General features: G+C 36.0%; 1 protein-coding gene across 1 annotated transcript in view; it reads right to left on the minus strand.

Annotated features, from left to right (window-relative positions):
• The window catches only part of DNAH5 (dynein axonemal heavy chain 5), a 130,831-nt gene that overhangs the window by 1,303 nt on the left and 109,687 nt on the right, over positions 1–19,841 (minus strand). Inside the window, exons 66-78 of the mRNA XM_054191319.1 lie at positions 18,488–18,731; positions 17,285–17,399; positions 16,635–16,825; positions 14,703–14,824; positions 13,721–13,870; positions 11,818–12,063; positions 10,089–10,308; positions 9,207–9,412; positions 8,208–8,411; positions 7,385–7,600; positions 4,559–4,771; positions 3,021–3,173; positions 271–502 (exon numbers count right to left, since the gene is read on the minus strand). Of these exons, the coding sequence (XP_054047294.1) occupies positions 271–502; positions 3,021–3,173; positions 4,559–4,771; positions 7,385–7,600; positions 8,208–8,411; positions 9,207–9,412; positions 10,089–10,308; positions 11,818–12,063; positions 13,721–13,870; positions 14,703–14,824; positions 16,635–16,825; positions 17,285–17,399; positions 18,488–18,731 (2,512 nt within the window). The remainder of the gene's footprint in view (positions 1–270; positions 503–3,020; positions 3,174–4,558; positions 4,772–7,384; positions 7,601–8,207; positions 8,412–9,206; positions 9,413–10,088; positions 10,309–11,817; positions 12,064–13,720; positions 13,871–14,702; positions 14,825–16,634; positions 16,826–17,284; positions 17,400–18,487; positions 18,732–19,841) is intronic.

A 19,841-nucleotide genomic window follows, 5' to 3' on the forward strand; every position in this document is an offset into this window, starting at 1 on the left:
TTTGTAACTGGTTTAAAAAGCTATTAACACCATTAAGACCAGAAGGCAGAGACCTATCCAAATATTAGGATAAAAAGCACCTATTATCAAGGAAGGCTGAAAGCTCATTTTATATGGAACACTGGGAAGTTTCCCCTGTTGAAAAAGATTCAGTATGTATACAATGAACAGAGACAGCCCCATGAAAAGCCCAAAAGGCTTCCATGCTGTTCAATAAAAATTTACACTGTATTCTCTCAAAATAACATCCTTTACAATACAGTTACTTACTGTTATTCTCTGCATATATCCTTATAACCGGCATCATCTCGAAGAGCACCTTGGGCTTAGATTCAGTCAGCCTCATGTTTCTTCTGTCCCAACCAGCTCCTTCCAAATACAGCCCATACACATAGACACCTTCCAAAGGAGGGCTTGTGATATCATCCTTCATCCATCTAGTGACCTCATTGCACAGCACTACACTGTCAAGAGCCCAGCCTTTGTTAGCCCTTGTTATTTCCTGCCCAAACCAGACAAAAGTATGGAGGTTACATTTTCACATGTGCACAGAGCCATTTTTTCCAAGCATTTATTATAAACGTATTTGTGTGGTCACTGGAACAGGTTGCCCAGAGAGGTGGTGGAGGCCCCATCCCTGGAGACATTCAAGGCCAGGCTCGATGAGGCTCTGAGCAACCTGATCTAGTTACAGATGTCCCTGCTCACTGCAGGGAGGTTGGACTAGATGACCTTTAAAGGTCCCTTCCAACCCAACACATTCTACGATTCTATGAACTTATCCTCATCAGTACCAAAAAAATTAACTTTTTATGATATCCATGTTTGCAGCAGTTTGACTTCTCTCTAAGCTAGTGATGGCATGGTACTTAAAGAAAGTTTTCAGTACTTTATCAACTACATTTGATTTTCACTCTTTCTGTTATACACAATATCTTAAGACGATACCAAGTAACACAATCACTGAATGCCAGTGGTAACTGGCTCTTGCAAATACAAAAATTCCACAGCTTTCATGAGATGAGAAAACATTAACTGCATGTGCTAAGTAAAACAGTTCCAATAACAAAAACAAAATGCATAATATGCTGCATATTTTCTGGGGTTATCTCCCTTTTCCTGTACCTATAATCTTCATTAACTGTATTCTTAATAATGTGTAAGAGCTCACTCAGCTCCAAAGCTACATAAAGAGACTGTAAAAAACACAGACAACACTTGGAGATAGCCACGATTAAGATTCAACACATACTTCAAATTTAGTCAGTTAGTTAGTGCACTAGAAAACACTCCTTTATCTTGCCCAGTCCCTTACTGTTCCATGCCGTTAAGTTGTGCCAGACATAAGTTTTATCCCGGTCTTGTAAACGTTTCCCAAGATCTTTGTTTGAAGTAATCTGAATTAATGTTTATCCCATACTGCAGTTAATTAGCTGCTTTAAAAGAGCAGAAGGCTTATAGTTCAATGATCATTCAGGCTCTTTAGCTCTCATTTCTATTTGTTCCACCACATAGCAAAGCCCAGAAAGTCACTTTGGTTTTCACTTGGGACACTAAGTTGTTATGTACCCACTTTCTCATTTTTAGGGAATTGTCGTGGTTTAGTCCTAGGTGGCAACAAAGAACCACACGGTCTTCTCTCTTACTCCCCCCCAAGCAGTGGGATAGGGGGAGAATCAGAAGAAGAAGGCATAACTCATGGGTGGAGATAAAGGCAGTATAACAGAAGGAATTTAACAGTGAAGGAAAGAGGAAAACAACAATAACACTGGTAGAGGAATGTACAAACCATGATTAAAGTAGCACCACTCACCAACCAGAACCTGAACCCCAGCCCACTCCCAAGAGTTGATTTCTGCCCCCTCCCCAGCCAGTTCCCTGCTATATACTAGGCATGGTGTCACATGGTACCAAATATCAGTTTGCCTGCTTTGGGTCAGTCAAACAGGCTGTGTCCCATCCCAGCTTCTTGTAAAAAATAACCTTATCCCCACCAGAACCAGGACAGAAACCAGAAAAGTTCTATAGATTCCAGCTGTTTCAGATCCCGCTACTAAACCCTTTCCACAAGTCTGGGTCCAAAAGAAAATCAAGACAGCTTAGGACTGTTTACTCAAAAGAAATACCTTGTTATATAATTCCAAGGCTACATGCCTGCAATTTTAGTAGAAGCAGGTCAACAATTGGAACTTCAGTTTGGCAGCCAAAATTACATTACCGAGACCTCAAAGCAAGACGGGAGATTTTCCTTCTCTACAAATCTTCATTCTCTCCTCCAAACATTAGCTTTTTTCTGAGGACCCATTGGATTCTCACCTAAGTATTCTTTACCAATTTTACAGATTCCCAACAATTACCGTTTCCAATGCGTCCTCTTATGTCAAAAACCAAAGGTATTTATTGCCTCCTTTTAAAGTAAAAAGTAGCTCACTTGTCAAAGGCAACTAACGTGCTGAGCAACCAACAAAATCACCAAGTCAACAGACACACATACATTAACAAATACACTGCACTTCATATTTAGTACGCATTAATAAAGGAGACTCTTTCCCACTTCAAGAAGAGAGACTGAATCAGCTACTGAACTGGAGAAGTGCAATTTAAGACTAATTCTGAATAGCTGTTCTGGCAATTCAGCCAGGTAAGTACTGAACACAGACCAAAAGGGAGGGAAAAATGCAAAATAAATTCATGGGCTTAACACCTCTTTTCAGGGATATCTCAATGGTAACATGAGATGTTCCTTCTCCAGTCTACCTTAATAATGTTGTAACATAACCCCTAGATACTTGCGGCTTGGTCAAAGTACGAAATATATTTTAAAACATTAGTGGTTGATATACTGAAAAAGTATGTGCAGAAGAAGAATGCTTCACTCAGGAAATGTTAGAGAGTTATGCAGTCATGCATCTTCCCTGCTGACATGATGCAGCCGTAATTCAGCCTTCATCACACAATATTATTATTTCTTTTAAAGGATATCAAAGAATAATCAGAGTGAGACTTTAAACATGATTTACCTGCCTCACTGCAGTTAAAAATCCTTGAGGATTAAAAAACCCTGTCATCCAGAAGCAGTTTGGTCGGCTTTCAAAAATCCAATTGTAAAACTGGTGGTTTCTTTCTAGTAGCTCAGTAAACCAGAAACCAAGTGTACTGGAAGCCCAAGATGCCTGAAAATAGTAAACAGTGTGTTCGGTTTTTAATTTTATTCAATAGTTTTAAAACATCATATTCGTGTCAAAGTAATTCCTCATAAGGTAGTAAACAACATAGTATTAGCAAAGCATATTTAAAGCTCATTTTTCATATCTTAACTTTAAACCTAATAGATAAATGTTGCATCCCACAGAAACTTGAAGCAAATTCTTTTTCTGTTCAAATTCATGCCTACCATTCCATATAGACATGCTTAATGGTCCTTATGGTAACTGTCCATTTTATGATGTTTTTGAAAATTTAGTTAGCTATGTAAACTAGAAAGAAATATTGTATACTAGTCTTTCAAGGTCAATGCATCGAGATAACAGGATTTCTGCCAATACTATTCTGCTTTATCTAAAAAAAAAAAAAAAACCCAAAACAAAACCTAAGGAAAATTGAGCTTGAACTGGGAAGATTTATGATGATTTTTCTCTTTGAATGGTTGTATCATACCTGCGCTGTAAAACATCTGCTTTGGTCTAGGTTTTATACCATGAAAACACTTTGCCAATACAAACAAAACAACAAAATACCAAAAAACCCTCCCCATTTTAATTTTCCATCAGCTGCCATTAACAGCTCTGGTTGTTCCTGAAAACAATTACTAAGGGGAGAGGCTGAGAGAGGTGGGATTGTTTAGCCTGGAGGAGAAAAGGCTGGGAGGAGATACTATGAATGTTTATACCTCATGTGTTGAGACTGGAAGAAGATGGAGCCAGATCGTTGTCAGTGATAGGAGGAGAGGCAATGAGCACAAGACAAAATGTGGGAAATTCCATTTAAGGGTTTTTTTGGTTGGTTGATTGGTGGTTGTTTATTTTTTACTGTGAGAGTGATCAAACACTGGAACAGGTTGCCTAGAGAGGTTGTGGACTCTTGATTCTGGAGAGTCCTGTGAAACCTGCTCTAACCCCACTTTTGAAAGCAGGGTCAATTAAACTAGACTATCTCCAGAGGTCCCTTCCAGACTCTACTATTCTGTGATTCTATGACTACAAATCTTAATCTTAAAGAATAGCAATAGTGTAGTCCACTAGTGTGGGTGCTATTTTTTACAATCCATCATCATTTTAAATTATTCTCTTCTCTCTAGCTTTTTATCCTGCCAATATGCAACAGACTGTTAAAATGGGAAATACCTGCACCTCCCACATTCATTTCTATTTTTATAAATGAAAGAGGGCTTGTTTTGACTGTGTTTATTTTAGCCCAAAATCTACTCCAGCAGTTGCACAGTCCTCGTTAACACTTGTGTTTGAAAAAAAGTATTTACTGTATATCTAGTAGTTTAATCTAGCTCTACAGAAAACTTTTTCTTTTTTTTTTTCTTACAAAACAAGTGTTGTACACCTACTTTTTTCCAGCTAGCAGGAATCCTTCCATCATACATGCAGTCTAAAGCATCCCTCAGATTTTCACTCATAACGATTGTCCCATCAATGGCAAGTTTTAGATCAGTCAGAGTGCTCCTCACTAAGGAAATAACTCTCTGCATTTGTTCAATCTCCTGTCGCAAAAATATGTTCATAGGCTGAAAAGGTCCCATGTTCTTTAGCTTCTCTTTTACCTGTAGGTAGAACACCAAAGTTCCTTCAACAGAAGTAAAAAGAAAGATGGCTTTATGTCAAGGTTAGGCGTCGATACAGTTTTTAAGACATAATACTTTTATTTAGGAAGTTAAATGGCCAGTTTGGCATCTTCCATGAATCCTCTGTAAAATAGAAACATAGGATTTGTTCCAACAGTAATCTACGATGCTGAGACTGGCTATGTTTTTAGTCTAACTCACGATTTAGTCTGTATGTCATTCTATGAGCTAACATCATTTAAACAGCATGTAGGCCATACCCAGTTTCAAGAATTGCAGCTTTAATTCCAACAGACAGTTCCCAAAGTTCGCTTTGCACAAACCTACCAAGAGTGATTGCCCCAGCCATTTTTTGCCTCAGCATAATAGCTCTACTCATCAGTAATGCCAGGGAACTACCACAATGCCAGGCAGCCTTGTATTCTAGTAAGACTTGCTGATATATTTTTAATCAAAAGTGTAAAGTTAACAACTTAACAACAACTGTATGGACGTAACTAGAAATATTGTAGTCAGTATGGTCCTATTGGGAGATAGGTGAAAAAATTATATATAGCAGGTATTGAATCCTAGATGGGGTAACACCCCTGGTTCTTAGTAATATGCACATGCTTTCTAAGTTTATCAGTACTTTGCTACACAAAAAGAATTTTAAATAGTTTTCACCATGTTAAAAAGTTTAGTGCTCCAGATTCACTTTTATTAATACAAACTAAATTTCAATTTGTTATTACTGATCAGAGCTGATCTACCCAAACAGAGCTCTTGTAAATTTAACATGGCTAACTGTACCTATGACACTATATATGTCTTTATTAATCCACATATCTATTCCTGGAGATGTTAAGTAGAATTTGAAGAAGAGTTGTACTAACAACTACAAGGAGATTTAGCCCACCACTAAAGCAGTACCCTTCCAGGAAACTCAACATATTGCAATATTTTGCAGATCTCAGGCACCTGGTTCAGCCTTTTGGAAAGTAATAAAGCTCAGGCTTCTAGAAAGACAGTAGATCAGAAACTTCATCAAGTGCAAACTTTTGGAAGACTGATAGACAATCAGTACTCCAAAAGCAGACACATTAGTTTATCTTTTCAGACAAAATATATTATCATAATTATGCCATTTGAAGGAAAATTATGTAATACAAAAATGGGCTACGGAAAACATAACATATGTAAGACATGAGTACCTGAAGAGAATCTATACTCATAAGCAAATCCCACATAAGGGAAACTTATTTCTGTGTAAAAACAGAAAAGAGGGTGTTAGATTGTACAAGTCTCCTTACTCCTTCTCATAGCTCAGCATCCTGACAGGAGAAATTTGGCATAATTTTGAATTTTGGCAATTCATAAGCCACCTAGTCTTGTATTAGGTCCTTGTGCTAACCTCCATTAAAGAGTAAGCAAAATGGCAGAAGGATAAGAGATTTCACTCTCCTCAAGGAGGACATGGCAGGCAAATTATCTAATTAATAAAACATTTTACTGCCTAGATGAGCAGGTGGATATTTTGGGAATCTGTTAAAGTATAAACACGGGTCTCAACTTCTTTTTGATGATACATTGGGGTGGTTCACATCCATTTCATAACCAAAGTGTTGTAAATGCTTTATTACTGACATAACTCGTGTAACTTGCTTTTAAGCTTTTGCAAATACAATGAAACACAGAAGTTCAGCTTCCCCTGATATAAGAAATACAGGAACCTTCATTATTTTACAAGCATTTTTCTCTCATTTATTTGAAGCTCATAACCTGCCTCACCTGGGAAGAACTATAGCATCAGTATCCTAAAACTCTGTGGCTCTAAAGGATAACTAAGAATTATGGAAAGACCCTGAAATAACACAAATTTTCCAAACACTCAAACTGTAGTCTCCAGGATGGGGACACAGAATACAGTTGATTGGAGTGTCCATGTATCTAGTCATCAGTAAATGTTTTCTAACTGTAAGAAAACCCTCTCACCTTGAGAGTCATTCTGTCTTCAACATAAACAGAAGGAAAGTTGCTATTTCAGAAAAAAAATGGCTGCAAGGCAGCAGGTGTCCATTACAAATATAATTACAGGGGCTATTATGTGTTAATATGGATCCTGAGATACTAACACTAGGCTTCAATCAATTAAATCTATCACTTGACAAGCTCTTCAGCGTTCACTTTGCTGAGGAAGAAAGCAACCTAAAAATATCTTCAGGATGTAAGCTAAATCCCAAATACATATGTTAAAGCTGTAATACTTCTAGAAACATGAATACACTTGCAACACAACCTCAGTTCTCTACAGTGTCAACAACCTTGGTCAGAAGCTGATGATCCTACTTCCCCCATAGTGCAAATGACAACTTAAGCATTAAGTGGTTTCATATTTTGAAAAAGGTCTCACAAAAGCACTTCACTGCACATTTAGTGACTTCATTATAAATGTTAAGAGTCTGGTCAGACTTCTTCAAAATATGTTTTTGAAGTATCGCCTGTATGAATGAATTCAGATATGCTTTTAGAAAATCTAGTATCATTATTTTTTTTTTAATCCACACAAAACAAGATGGAACAAATGTTTTTCACAGAATTTCATTAACTCACTTCAAATGGTACATAATCAGCAGGAAGCTTTTCCAGCATATCATCAGCCAGTCTGGCTACAACTGCCTCTCGGGTTTCACCTCCTCCACCAGAGCTATCCTTAGGCTGAATGCTGAGGATGATATCCAAGACATCTTTGGAAAGTTTACTTTGGTAAGTGATATCCGCATTGGGGTGCAAACCAAACACCTCTGGTGTGTCGTAAGCAGGAAGACTCTACATAGTAAAATATAAAAAGAGTACAACTGGAGATGGATTTATAAGCTAATTATTAAAAAAAATAAAAATAAAAACAACCAACAACACACACAACAAAACCAAATATCAAACACACAAAAACCCCAACCTTACATTGGAAAGTAAGAGTCTAGATCTCTTCAAACAGTCTTAGGGCAAATAACTTGCTGTGATCTGTTTTCATGTCACAGCCCAAATCACACCAATGTTAACAAATTCATTTTTAACCTCCATACACTATTTCAATAGTCAGCTTTTACTTTCATATATCTACACTTCTGATTTCTGTGAGGTTCTACCCAATGTCTGGACTCCATTCTTTGCCCTCTTCAATAACTCTATGCCTTCAGGTATGTCCCTCAAGCAAATCACATGCAGAAGATTTCTGTCACGACAACGATAAAATTGATGACACAATTAGTTGTCACTAGTAGATATAGAGATTGTTAGAAAGCAATAAAGAATCTCTAAATAAAAGACAAAATGCAGGTATTCAGAAGAAAAGACAAAATATAAGGATTCAGAAACTTGTGAGAAACAAATAAACTGGGGTTTTTTTTGTGTTGAAAAGCTTTCGTTTACCAACCTGTATGTACTGAAGGTATTGCTCCAGCATAGTACATTTGGGTATGCTGTATCCTTTGTAGAAGCTGAATTCCTGACTGAATGTATTTTCACTGAACCAAACCTTTACAAAGGTGTTCATGAGTCTTTTGTCATAGTCATCTGTCACACGGCCACCATACTGGATCTCACCTATCATGTAACAAACAGTACTCCAGGAGATCCCCTAAAACCAAGCAGAAAGCACTGACTTTAGCTAATCCTCTTCTCACCTATTTACATCTCCCTTATTAAGAACAGCGGATATACCAAGTCCTGCATCTCTGTCCCTTTTGGAAGAAAGTTATTTTCTTACTACTCTTTTTTCCTACAACCCTGCATTCCCAGAACACCTTCAAGGATTTCTCAAAGTAGAATTCATTGACAACTAATTCAATTCAAGAGGCTATTCTAGCATCTGGGCAAGAAGGATACAGCTCCTTTCCAATCATGCCTTCAACTTCACTTAAAATGCCAATCACAAAGTGATCGGCCACAGACCTCTATATGACAACTGACCATATGAAAGTGAGGAATGCAAGACAAATTCTTACATAGTCATTTAAAGCCACTTTCAATTTCTTTATGCTGCCAAGATAATTTGGAGGAGCCAAATATTATTTTTATTCAAAACAGGTTTAAAAAAAAGAGTATTTTAAATACAGTGGTCCATTTTTAACAATCTGACTTAATTAGCATTGAAAAGAAGGTCTATACTTCTAAGGTTTACATTTCTGAAGTTTTCGGGGGAGACGGCTGGGAGGGATTTTTTTTTTTATGTACAGTTTAAAATAGAAATTTAACATGCACAGAATCAAAAATCTAATTTAAGCCTGCTGCTGTATAGAAATGTATACTTGGAATGTTGAATGTTTGTGGAAAGAAACAAAAGAATAATTTAAAATCATGTTTTTATTTCGGCTATTGGGAACCATGTATATCCATCACCCTAATCCCCCTTTCCCATAAAAACATTAATTACCTTCTTAGTATCCATGCTATCCAAGTGGTTTTGAATAAACTGCACAGTAGCATTGAAATCAGCTTGATTAAACTCATAGGGTATATTCCAACCCAGAGATCCAAACTTGCGTCTTTCTTGAACAGTGGAGTGTAGAAAGGCTACAGCATATAACATTGGTTTCCATTGTACCATGTCACTGACATCTAGTAAATCCTGGCTGACACCTATTGATTGTAAATGGGCTTTATAAGAAACACAGTATTTTTCAAAACTACTTCAAATCAGTGCTAAAACATCACTCCTAGAGATATTCAGTTGGCTCTCTGACTCTCCAAAGAGTAAATTATTGTCCTACTAAGTGTTCTATGCTGGAGACAGTTTATAGCATGTTATTAAGTTGCTCACATTAAAAGCATAAAGTTCAGGGCCGGGGGGGGGCCGGAACCAAAACCCAAAACAAAACACAATTTACTAGTGGCTGAATTCACATTAAGTTGCTTTCTGCACAGACTCATTGACCTTTATTTTATGCAATGTAAAGAGCACTTAATAGTCAAAGATTAACATGTCATTTTTTGGCCGAAAGACTCAAGAAGATTAAAAATTTAAACACTTTGAACTGAGATATCAGAAGCCACCATTTGAGCAAAGAAAAAACATTTCCTGTTTTGCTGTCCAATTAGATCTGGCAACAGAACTTCAGCAGATCTTCTCTTCCTTTTAACGTTCAGAACTTCTAGCTCAAACCAAGGATCAAGATGTGTCCTGGCATCATTATGATCAGCTCCCCATAGTAGCTCACAGCTACTATCAGTGGCTACAATGTGACCACATGATAACACCGGAGAGTCCAAAAATGAGTGAAATTCAATTTTAAGTCATTGTTACTGTAGCACTCACCACTATAAGTTCTCTTTAGTCCAGCTCTGAGCCCTTGTGGTGGTTCATAGGTAAACTTAATAGACATTTGAAGAAGAGTGATGGGGAACTGTTTGTGAATGTCAGTTGTCATCCACAGTCGAAAGCTTTCATGGACAGTCTCTGTCTCCGTTACAGTGTCCATCAATTCATCCAAAAAGTCAAGTCCAAGGTGGCAGTTTTGCAGAAGTGCCCAACCTCCCTTGTTTAACACAACAGAATATAAAGTTATGAACATGGTTTACAAAGTGAAATCACTAAAAATCACTCTTTGTTTATGCTATAGCTTAGGAACAAAGCCAACGCATCTAAGCTATATCAAAATATAGCATGTTTAAGTGTTTATCAGAGCTGTTAAAGGAAGAAACCCTCCACAGTCAATTTTGCACCACTGGCTCACCAAATAAAAACCAAGGCCTTAATCATTTGATTTCACGTACATTTCATGTACAGAGACCAGAATCCATAGTAATGGTACACATGCAATTGACAAAGTATTTTTTTCTCCAAAAGAGAGATCATGTGAGCTAAGCTGCAGGCTGTTCTTTCTGGAGGCATTGCTAGCTTGTTTGGTTTTATCCTTCTAAATAAGTGGTCCTTACTTGTCCTATGTGGTCTTCTCAAGTAGTCCCTACCTTTTCCATTTCAGTACATTTGAAACCTATCTGGACATGACTATGATAAACACTAACAAATCTCGACTTATATAAGGGAGCTCAGAAGTAGCTCCCATAGAGCAAGCTGCTAAACCTTATTCCTCACAAGGGTCACAGGCTTGGAAAATAACCAAATATAACTTAATTAATCTGTTGCTATCCATCAACAGATATCAAACTTCCTCATATGAATTACCATACTTCATATAGACACCTCACATAACTCTTCATTAAGAGGGTATGTGAGACAGTGAGGGAAAGTAGCTGCAAGGAGCTCTTCCTCCCTATCTTTTGAATAAGTATCTTCTCATCTGACCTGCTAATTAGCTCTTAATGTGAAGTTGTCAAACATGAATCTGGCAAAACTCAGAGGAAAACTGGTTATACAGACAGGGAAGAAGCTCATAACACAGGAGTGCAAGTTTAATCTGTTCACATCAGTAGGTATAGCAGTACTACCACCTGATGGACAAAGCATGCTAAATCAGAACATCTCAGCTTTTGTTTCTCATACAGGAAATTTTATTCTTTAATTCTTCCATGTTTCACTTGTAAAATGCCTGTTCTATCAGATGGTCCATCCCAATTCAAAATCCAGACTACAGCAATAGCAAAATATTTTGCTATGCAGACTTGTTTTTCTCAAGGTTATGTAACTCAGTAGTATATTTGGAATTAATCCTCTTCATTTAACAAAATATGCTTGTATTACTAAAAATACAAAACTGAAAAAATGTTGTGAAATGCTTGCTGAAGAATATTTAATATTCATGCAATCCAACCAACCAATTCAGCTGTGTTCATCAGCAAACAACCTACAACACAAAAACTCCATTTCATATGGAAAAACTGATTTCTGCACAGTATCAAAAAGCTTGTTACGGCAAATTAAATGACTGGGAAAAGACAGTTCTGTTGCTTAGGACACTTATTTATACAAATATAACTTCTCACATCAGCATTAAATACCTACTAAACAACTTTATTTCATAACAGATTTTCATTCCTAAGTGTTTAATACAGACACAATATAAATTCAGGTTTTTGTCTCTTACATGAGCCATTGTCTGCTGTAGAAGTTTACGAGCATGGATTTCTTGCCCTTGGCCCATGGAAACATAACGTGTCTCTATCTTCAGTCTTTTTCCCAAAGCAATAATTGAGTCTGTAGGATCAGAGCCCATGGAAAGAAAGCAAATGAGAGGAGTACGTGGATCTGAGTCTTCCCATGTCTTCTCCAAGTCCAAGATGACTCCCTCTGCGTATTTCTCCCCCATAGTGTCAACGATGTATTTTCTTGCCTGTATTAAAAAGTGTATATTTAACCTGTGATGTAATAATTAAATAGTGTTTTCTTCCCAACCAATAAGTAAACTGAAGAGAAAAGGCTGCTATAAATTTAGATCAGAAATACAAATATGCAACAGAGGTATTTTACATGTTAGCATATCATACTGTCTTTGAAAGTGTTATTTCTTACAACCTTATAAGATCAGTTAAAACTTTTAAAATAATTATTCTATTACATATATATGTATGTATTGTTCTATAATATCTATAATTACAGTATAATAAAAATTATAACCTTACTAAACTTCTAGAAAGGTTTTAATGATTTAAAGATGGTATCTCCTTTAGATGCTCCTAACCTTAAAATTTAGCTTTCCTTTCCAAATACTAGAGAAAAAAGGAGGAAAGAATCGAAGATATGCTTGAAAGGTGTTAGGTCTTTCCCACCTCCATGTTTAAACAAATGGTGAATTAATGGTAGCAATGATGAAAATAACTGTCACCAAGTAGAAGATCCAGAGGAACAAGTGAATATCATCTCTGTTATTCCTTATTTATTTTTGACAAAAATTGTTAGATTATTGTTCTTTTTTACTAATAAAAACAAAAGGCTCTTTCAAACAGTCTGAGATGAACTTTCTTGTATTCTTTCCCATTACATTGCTTTTGTCTTAGACCACTCTTCCCCTTAATACCTCTGGGTTACTTCTCAGAGACAAAAGATATTCAGCATTTAGCATGTGATAAACTATCAGCTTTCATAAAACCATCGTAAGATGAAAATGTATCTTGCCCCCACTCACAGAAGTGAGGAACTAATTTTGCATGATCTGTTTCAGACACATAGCACGCATCCGAGGGAATCATTATATAGTACCATTTAACCATCTATTGACTGCAGTTACACCAATAATTGCTGACACTTTCTCTGAATCCAGTCACAATGTCTAAAGGTTTGCATCCACAAAATTAATATGACGCTTTTAGTGATGCATTCTGACTTCCGTAAATTGCCAACCATTTCTCTGAAATTGTCAGCAATTGCGTAATTTTTGATTTTTTACTCTGGAGAAGAACATGAAGATTAAAAACAGGCTCCTAGAAGTTGAATTTTCTTAAAAATATGTCTAATCATTTAATAAACTTTAATTTTATATTTCTCTCCTTTCTAAATAGATGGCTTTAAATTAAAAATTTTGAACAGACCTTAGTATAGATTTTTCTAATTCTTCCATGCAAGAAATGGTTCCTCAATTAAATCATTTTCATATTTGGTTTTCTCTCAGACAACTGAGCTCGTGAGAAGATTTTACTTCAGCCTAACACAAAGACACTTCTACATTTCCAGTGAGTAATATCAGCAAGGACAGTAAAAAACACCTTCTGAACCGATAAAGCAGGAATGGATAAACACATAGATTTCCAGAAGAAATCCTATCTCCATAGTAAAATCACTGGGTAATATTCGTTCAATATATTGGAATAATTTTGCTAACACTGCCCTTGCAACAACTGCACAAATTGTCAGAAAAGAACTTCAGAAAATACAATGTAAAGGTCCATTACAAACAGGAGTTTAGCATTAAATAAAAAAAAGTACTGAACTGCAATACTGTAAATATTACTCTAATGACAGTTAAATAGACTACGTTAGCTATATAAATGTACCTGAGCTATGGTCCTGTCAGGACACCATGATCTGATAAGAAGAAGATGTCTGAAGCAGTCCAGGGATTGACCATAGCCACTTGGAACCAGCTCTTCTTCAGGATTCTCACTATCAAACCAGATTTTCCACTGTTTTTCTGCTTTGGAAATCTGCAGTTATACCAGCAAAGGAGTAACTCTCACTAAACAGACAAGTTACATTTCAATTGCCACTAGGTCACAAACTTTTAATGAGGGTCAGAGACATGTAATCCATACACAGGCATTTGTTGAGCAATGTTAGTATACAGATTTAATAAGGTTTTGTAAAAAAGAGAAGATAAGCTTTCAGATTTTAATTACAGAATGCAACAATGCCCTTAAGTATTCATATTCTGAAAAAAATGAGCTATTACTCAGTATTTTTCAGGAATAATGGCACAGCAAGGTCAGAACACGGATAGCTAGGCTCAGAAATAGCTTTGAGAACACTAGGTACGTATGTACTCCCCACAGGACTCTACTCACATACACCAAATGCTATTCACTTATTCCATTAGCTACCATAAACTTAGCGTCCATTAAGACTATTCATACAAGTGCTGAATTTACTGAACACCCTTTCCCTAACTCTTACTCCATGTAATCAGAGAAATATCAGAACAAGCATAATAAAACATAGTATAAGAAAGCACAACAGGGATGCAAGTAAATCTAAAAACAGGAAGAAGATTCAAGTTGCGTTATGTGAATTGGATAACAGCAAGTATCCCAATCTGAAAGTATTATAATTATATAGCATGTGAAGTGTTCTGCTTTCTTCTTATTTTCCTATGGGTTTTATCAATACAGGTTGCTAAGCAGTCAGGGCCACAACTTTGGCTATCTGCTATCAGTTTCATTCTGTTCTATAAAATAAAGCAGTTTCCCCACCGCATGTCTTGATTACTACCAGACCATTTCGGTCAAACAAAAAAATTAATTTTTAAAAGCTCTTACTTACTTGATCAAGAATATCTGAAAATTGTTTAAGCTTACTGAGCTCCACCAAGTTCAGCCAAGTCATATCCAGAATCCATTTAGCTGGCTTAGGAGGACAAACGTTAAGGTCTAGGGAAGCACCACCTGCAAGAAATTAGGAATTAGTTATAATTAGAACTGTTGGAGACACCCAAAAGACAGGAGAAAAAAAAAGATCTATTTAGAAAACGTAAACTAGATACTGTAAGACTATTTCACATGACTGTCTTCCCATTCTGGAGAAAGACTACTTAATAACTAAGGATGGTCACAAAGAAATTTGTGAGTTAGGTAACATGCAAAATTTATTTTCAAATCTTAACTTTTCATCTTACTTTAAAACATATTTTTTTAAGATCCATAACAGATTCCCATTGCAAGCTAAATCTATTTTCTACTATAAAAGAACAAGCTTGAGTTTACAGAGAAAAAAAAGGAGAAGCTTAATTTCAATATTGTTTTCTTTGATTTTTTTATTGTAGTAGATAACATAATAACTTTGCCAATATGTACTTTTGCCTTCCTTGGAATTCAACTGAAACTAAAATAAAGAAAACACAAAATAAAAAGAAAACACAAGCCATGAGAATCCAGATTTTTAATCACGAGGTTGCAGGGTCTTTCTACCTTATAAAGTCGTGCCATCTTTGATGAAGCAGAGTTTGTAGTTTGGTTAGTTTATATTAAATTTTTTTTATGATGTACCTAAACTTAATCTTTGTTAACCAGTTTCTCTTTTGAGGATTTACTATTTGTTAGTGCAATGTGCCTGGAAATAAATGCTTGTTGGGAAAAGATATTCTGAAGATTCAACATGCAAAAATTAACAGTTATATTCCATACATAAATGTTGCCTGGAAAAAGTATCTTTTAAAGGTAATACAAAATGATACAACTAATACAATACTCTGTGGGAAAGTAACAGAAGATCAGGGAGGAGGACTGTTAACATGCTCAAGTGACTCACACCTGGGGTGTCGGAAAACACACATCAGACGAATCACTGTTTAGTCTTACATGCTCAACAAGTAGAACATCTGCACCTAGATAACACAGGCCTGTGATGGACTCAGAGGCACCTTATCAAACATGCCTGAGATTCCTGCTCAGCTGTCGGAGAAGATCAAAGCACAGTGGAAAACTATGCCTGCTTGAATCCCTGATATACAGGCGAGAACAGCAGGTTTGAACTCATGCTCTCTCGCTCTCTAGCAAGGACTCGCTCGCTAACAAGGACTCTCTCTAGCAAGGACCGAGCTCTGCAGTGCCTGTGTTCCCACTTATGTGCCTCTGCCCAGATGTTGCTTTCAGTAATTCCCCAATTCGTGAAGTATTGAGATTAAATTTACTCTTTGCGTTTCATCCGTGGTTTTGTGGTTGTCCCTGCATCCTGCCTGTGTCGGCTCACACAGACTCCAAGCTTTCAAGTGAAGATACACAGTGCCTGCACGCAGTTAAGACTAAGGCCATGAACTTGTCACATCCAGCTAAGAGTTCAATATTCTTTTAAACTGTTAGCATCGCTTTCTGTTCCTATTTGCTTGCTCGTCCTCCTGCAGTTACCAAATAAACTAAAAGATATTTAGTATAATAATTTTTCTAAGTCAAACACATATCTGGTGGTATCTGAGCAGCAGACATAAACACCAACTGAAAGGATACTTAACAATTTTCCTTTTTAATTCTCACAATTTTCAATGCTATATTTATCAATATTCAGTGTGCTGATTATAAATTAGAACTACCATACAATGTTGTCTGTCACCACAACAGAATGATAAGCATGTATTCTTTCAATTGACTGGCTTCTCAAGTGCAAAAGGAAGCAGCAGGCTGGCTAGGAGATATAACCACAGCTCACAAATTTTCTACAATAATATACGTGCTCTACTTAAAATTTTTCCATAGTTCCAACCTTTAATAAGTGTCAGAAATTCTTCATGCTTCACTCTGTTTCTTTGTATATCGATTTTCAGTGTAAGTAATAATGTGAAAAGAAATTTGTGCTCCTCATAGAGTCCTCGGGCAGCATACTTGAACACTTCATATGTCATATGTTCGATAATATTAGTAACCCTCTTGCTAGTTATAGGGCTCTTTGTAGACCTGTTGGAAGAAAGGTCTGCAGTTGAATGTCGATTTGCATAGCATTATTAAAGCGAATACTATGTAAAAGACAAAAAGCTTTCAAAACATAAAAAAATAATAGATCACAAATACAGTATATTAGACAGCAAGCGAGCAACAAATTTCAGATTGAAGGAACAACAAAAAAAAAAAACCTCCTTCCTAATCAAGCCTTTCTGCATAGCTGAAGATCAACACAGTATAATGGTTTTTAATTAACTAATGCCTAATTTTTAAGGACTGTAAGTATATTTGAAGGTTTTTTACCTTAGTAACTAACAGACAAAGGCTTATGGGTATTTAAACTGACAATTTCTGTCAAGACTGTAACAAGCAAAACACTTCTTCCTGACATTAGTTTACAACAAATCTTTACTGTACTACAATCACCTCCACAACTGGATAAATACAAATGATATTTATTGTTAGCTAAATTACCTGGCAAGGGAGCGATCAAAAAGCCCCAAAAACTGCCGAAGTGAAGTCTGATACATCACATTGACCATGCTCATCTCAGTAATAAGGAAATATAAGATGCTACCTCGAGTTGCAACTAAAGCACAGGAAACAAGACTTTGTTCAAAGTAGAAATGCAGAGCAGAAAACTTTAATTCATACAATAAGTACAGTGAGTTTGACACTAATGATGACTGAAGATCCTTGAGTTGCTCCATTCTTTACTGGCCAGAAAAATAATTAAAAAGTGAATTTAATCCTCATTTATACATTGGCCAAAAAAAAAAATATCTTTACTGTAATTAATGCATACTATATAAAACCCAGTTTGCAAATATGAGCATATTTGGAGTGCATCTGGTTGGTATACTGCAATATTCAGATCATCAGCAGAATATAAAAAAAAGATGGTTTGAAGTACTGTTTGAGTATCCAAACAAATTTCTCTTTATAGACTTTTACAGGAGTCATATAAAAGCTAAATGAACTATATTCAGTTAGCTTACCCAGCACTGATTTACCTTACTTTCAGCAGTCATTTAGTTTTAAATACAAAGGTTTTACAAAATCTGCAATGATTTCTGATACACTAACTGTGCCATTTTACACATTTCCTAAAATGCAGATATAATACTTAATTTCAGAGAGCTTACTTTTTTCACATGTTTTCACCTGTCAGTTAAAAGCTAAGAGACTCATGAAATGTGTTGACTATAATAACTTAAGGATCTATGACAGGATAAATGAAGTGTTCATCCAAGCAGACGCAAAAAGCATTTACATTATATTGGCCCCCTAAAAGAATGTCAACGTGTTGAAATTAAACATACAGTTAGCCAAATACCCTAATGACTGGTCTCATTTACAGTCCATAAAAAGAGCCCTCCCAAGTTTCTTATCCAGTAGACTAGATGGACATGTACACTTGGATATACAGCAATGAGAAGTCCAGGGAGGGAATAGATTATTCCATTTTATAAATTCTACATGAAGCATAACATTGACTATTTTGTCAACCATAGCTCAATATGACATTTCCTAGATACATTTTACTTACAGGAAAACACAGATCCCTCCCACCCATTATGGTCTTCCTGATCTCATACTACAATTTCTCTTTCTCTAAGTATTGCCGTTTTAACTGTACGATCCAGCCATTTGTCTTTCATTACTACCTTCACTCACCAGGTCTGTACTCTTCACGGGCTGAGTTAATCTGTACTTCAGTTTCAGCAGAAGTTTGCAGTTTCTGTGTTACCTCCTCAGCAGTCTTCTTAGTGTTACTCAATACAATTATTAAACTCTCATCATCTGCCAGAGAACCCTTAGTGCTTGTAAGTCGGAACAAAAGGTTATCTTCTAGGTCTTTAATCCTCCTTCTGTTCATGGTCACATCTTCAATAAGATCTGTTCTTTCTTTCTCTAATTCCTGTTGGAACACACGGTAATATTTGGAAAACAGAAGAGTAATCAAAAATAAAACAAAATAAAACATGGTATTTAGTTTTAGAAGTAACTGATCCTACCAAAATAGCGTAGGTCAAGAGTAACTGCACTAATCTGGGGAAAGAATTCCAGTGGTAATTCTGACAGCACATCTACTGACAGGTTTCTGAACCTGCCATATTAGTGTACATTAGCAAATTATTTCAACAAATACAATGGAGCATGCCTTAATAGAATTAGAAATTCAGAATATTGATTTTTTTTCTTTTCTTTCTGTTTCAGACAAAGTGCAAACACCTTTCCAGGCACAGGATTTTATTTCACTCCATCTGATGCCATCTTCATACATGCTCTGTTTTCCAATCACTGTATTGAAAAATACAGCCTCAGTAACAATGAGCATCCTTAGTCAATGAATCAAGCATCAAATATTTCAAGAAGTGCAGCTAAAAACACTCCATCAAACAGGGATAACTTCAGTCTCTCATTGAAATGCTTCATTGATTAAGAAAAGAAAACATATAGAACTCAAATTGAGTTGCTTCACTAGAAGTATTTATTTGATTACTTTTAGTAATACAAGCTGGGTGGTTTATATACCTACTTTGTTTTCCAGTGGTCATATATAAAAGATGGATACCTGTTGATTAATAGCTTTACATTTAAAAAAAAAAAAAAAAAGAACAATAAAACTGTTTAAAATACCTAGAAATATATGTTCTTCAGAGGTAAAAGGCCTTCATTCTTATACTACTCTTATTACAAATGAATCCCTCAGAGATAAAAATACTCCATTGAAACAATAGCAAATGTTTCAACACAGTGAAGTAAAAGAAAGAAAAAGGGAGAGGATGGGTTAAGAGTCTTTTATAAAACAAGGATAATATGAAATTTATGAATCCACAATAAGTGAGCCAGTTGGTAGAAATATTAGCTATGCCTACAGAAGTACTCCTCCACTGTTCACAAAAGTCTGGTGGATATTTTTAACAATGTCTGTTCACCTTTGTCAAGTGTTCACCTTTGTCAAGTCCACTTCAGCACTGCAGACAGGCTGCTACTATTCCAAAGAAACACGGACAACACCAAGAAA

This window comes from Rissa tridactyla, chromosome 2 (genome assembly GCF_028500815.1).
Source record: "Rissa tridactyla isolate bRisTri1 chromosome 2, bRisTri1.patW.cur.20221130, whole genome shotgun sequence".
Classification (NCBI taxonomy): domain Eukaryota; kingdom Metazoa; phylum Chordata; class Aves; order Charadriiformes; family Laridae; genus Rissa; species Rissa tridactyla.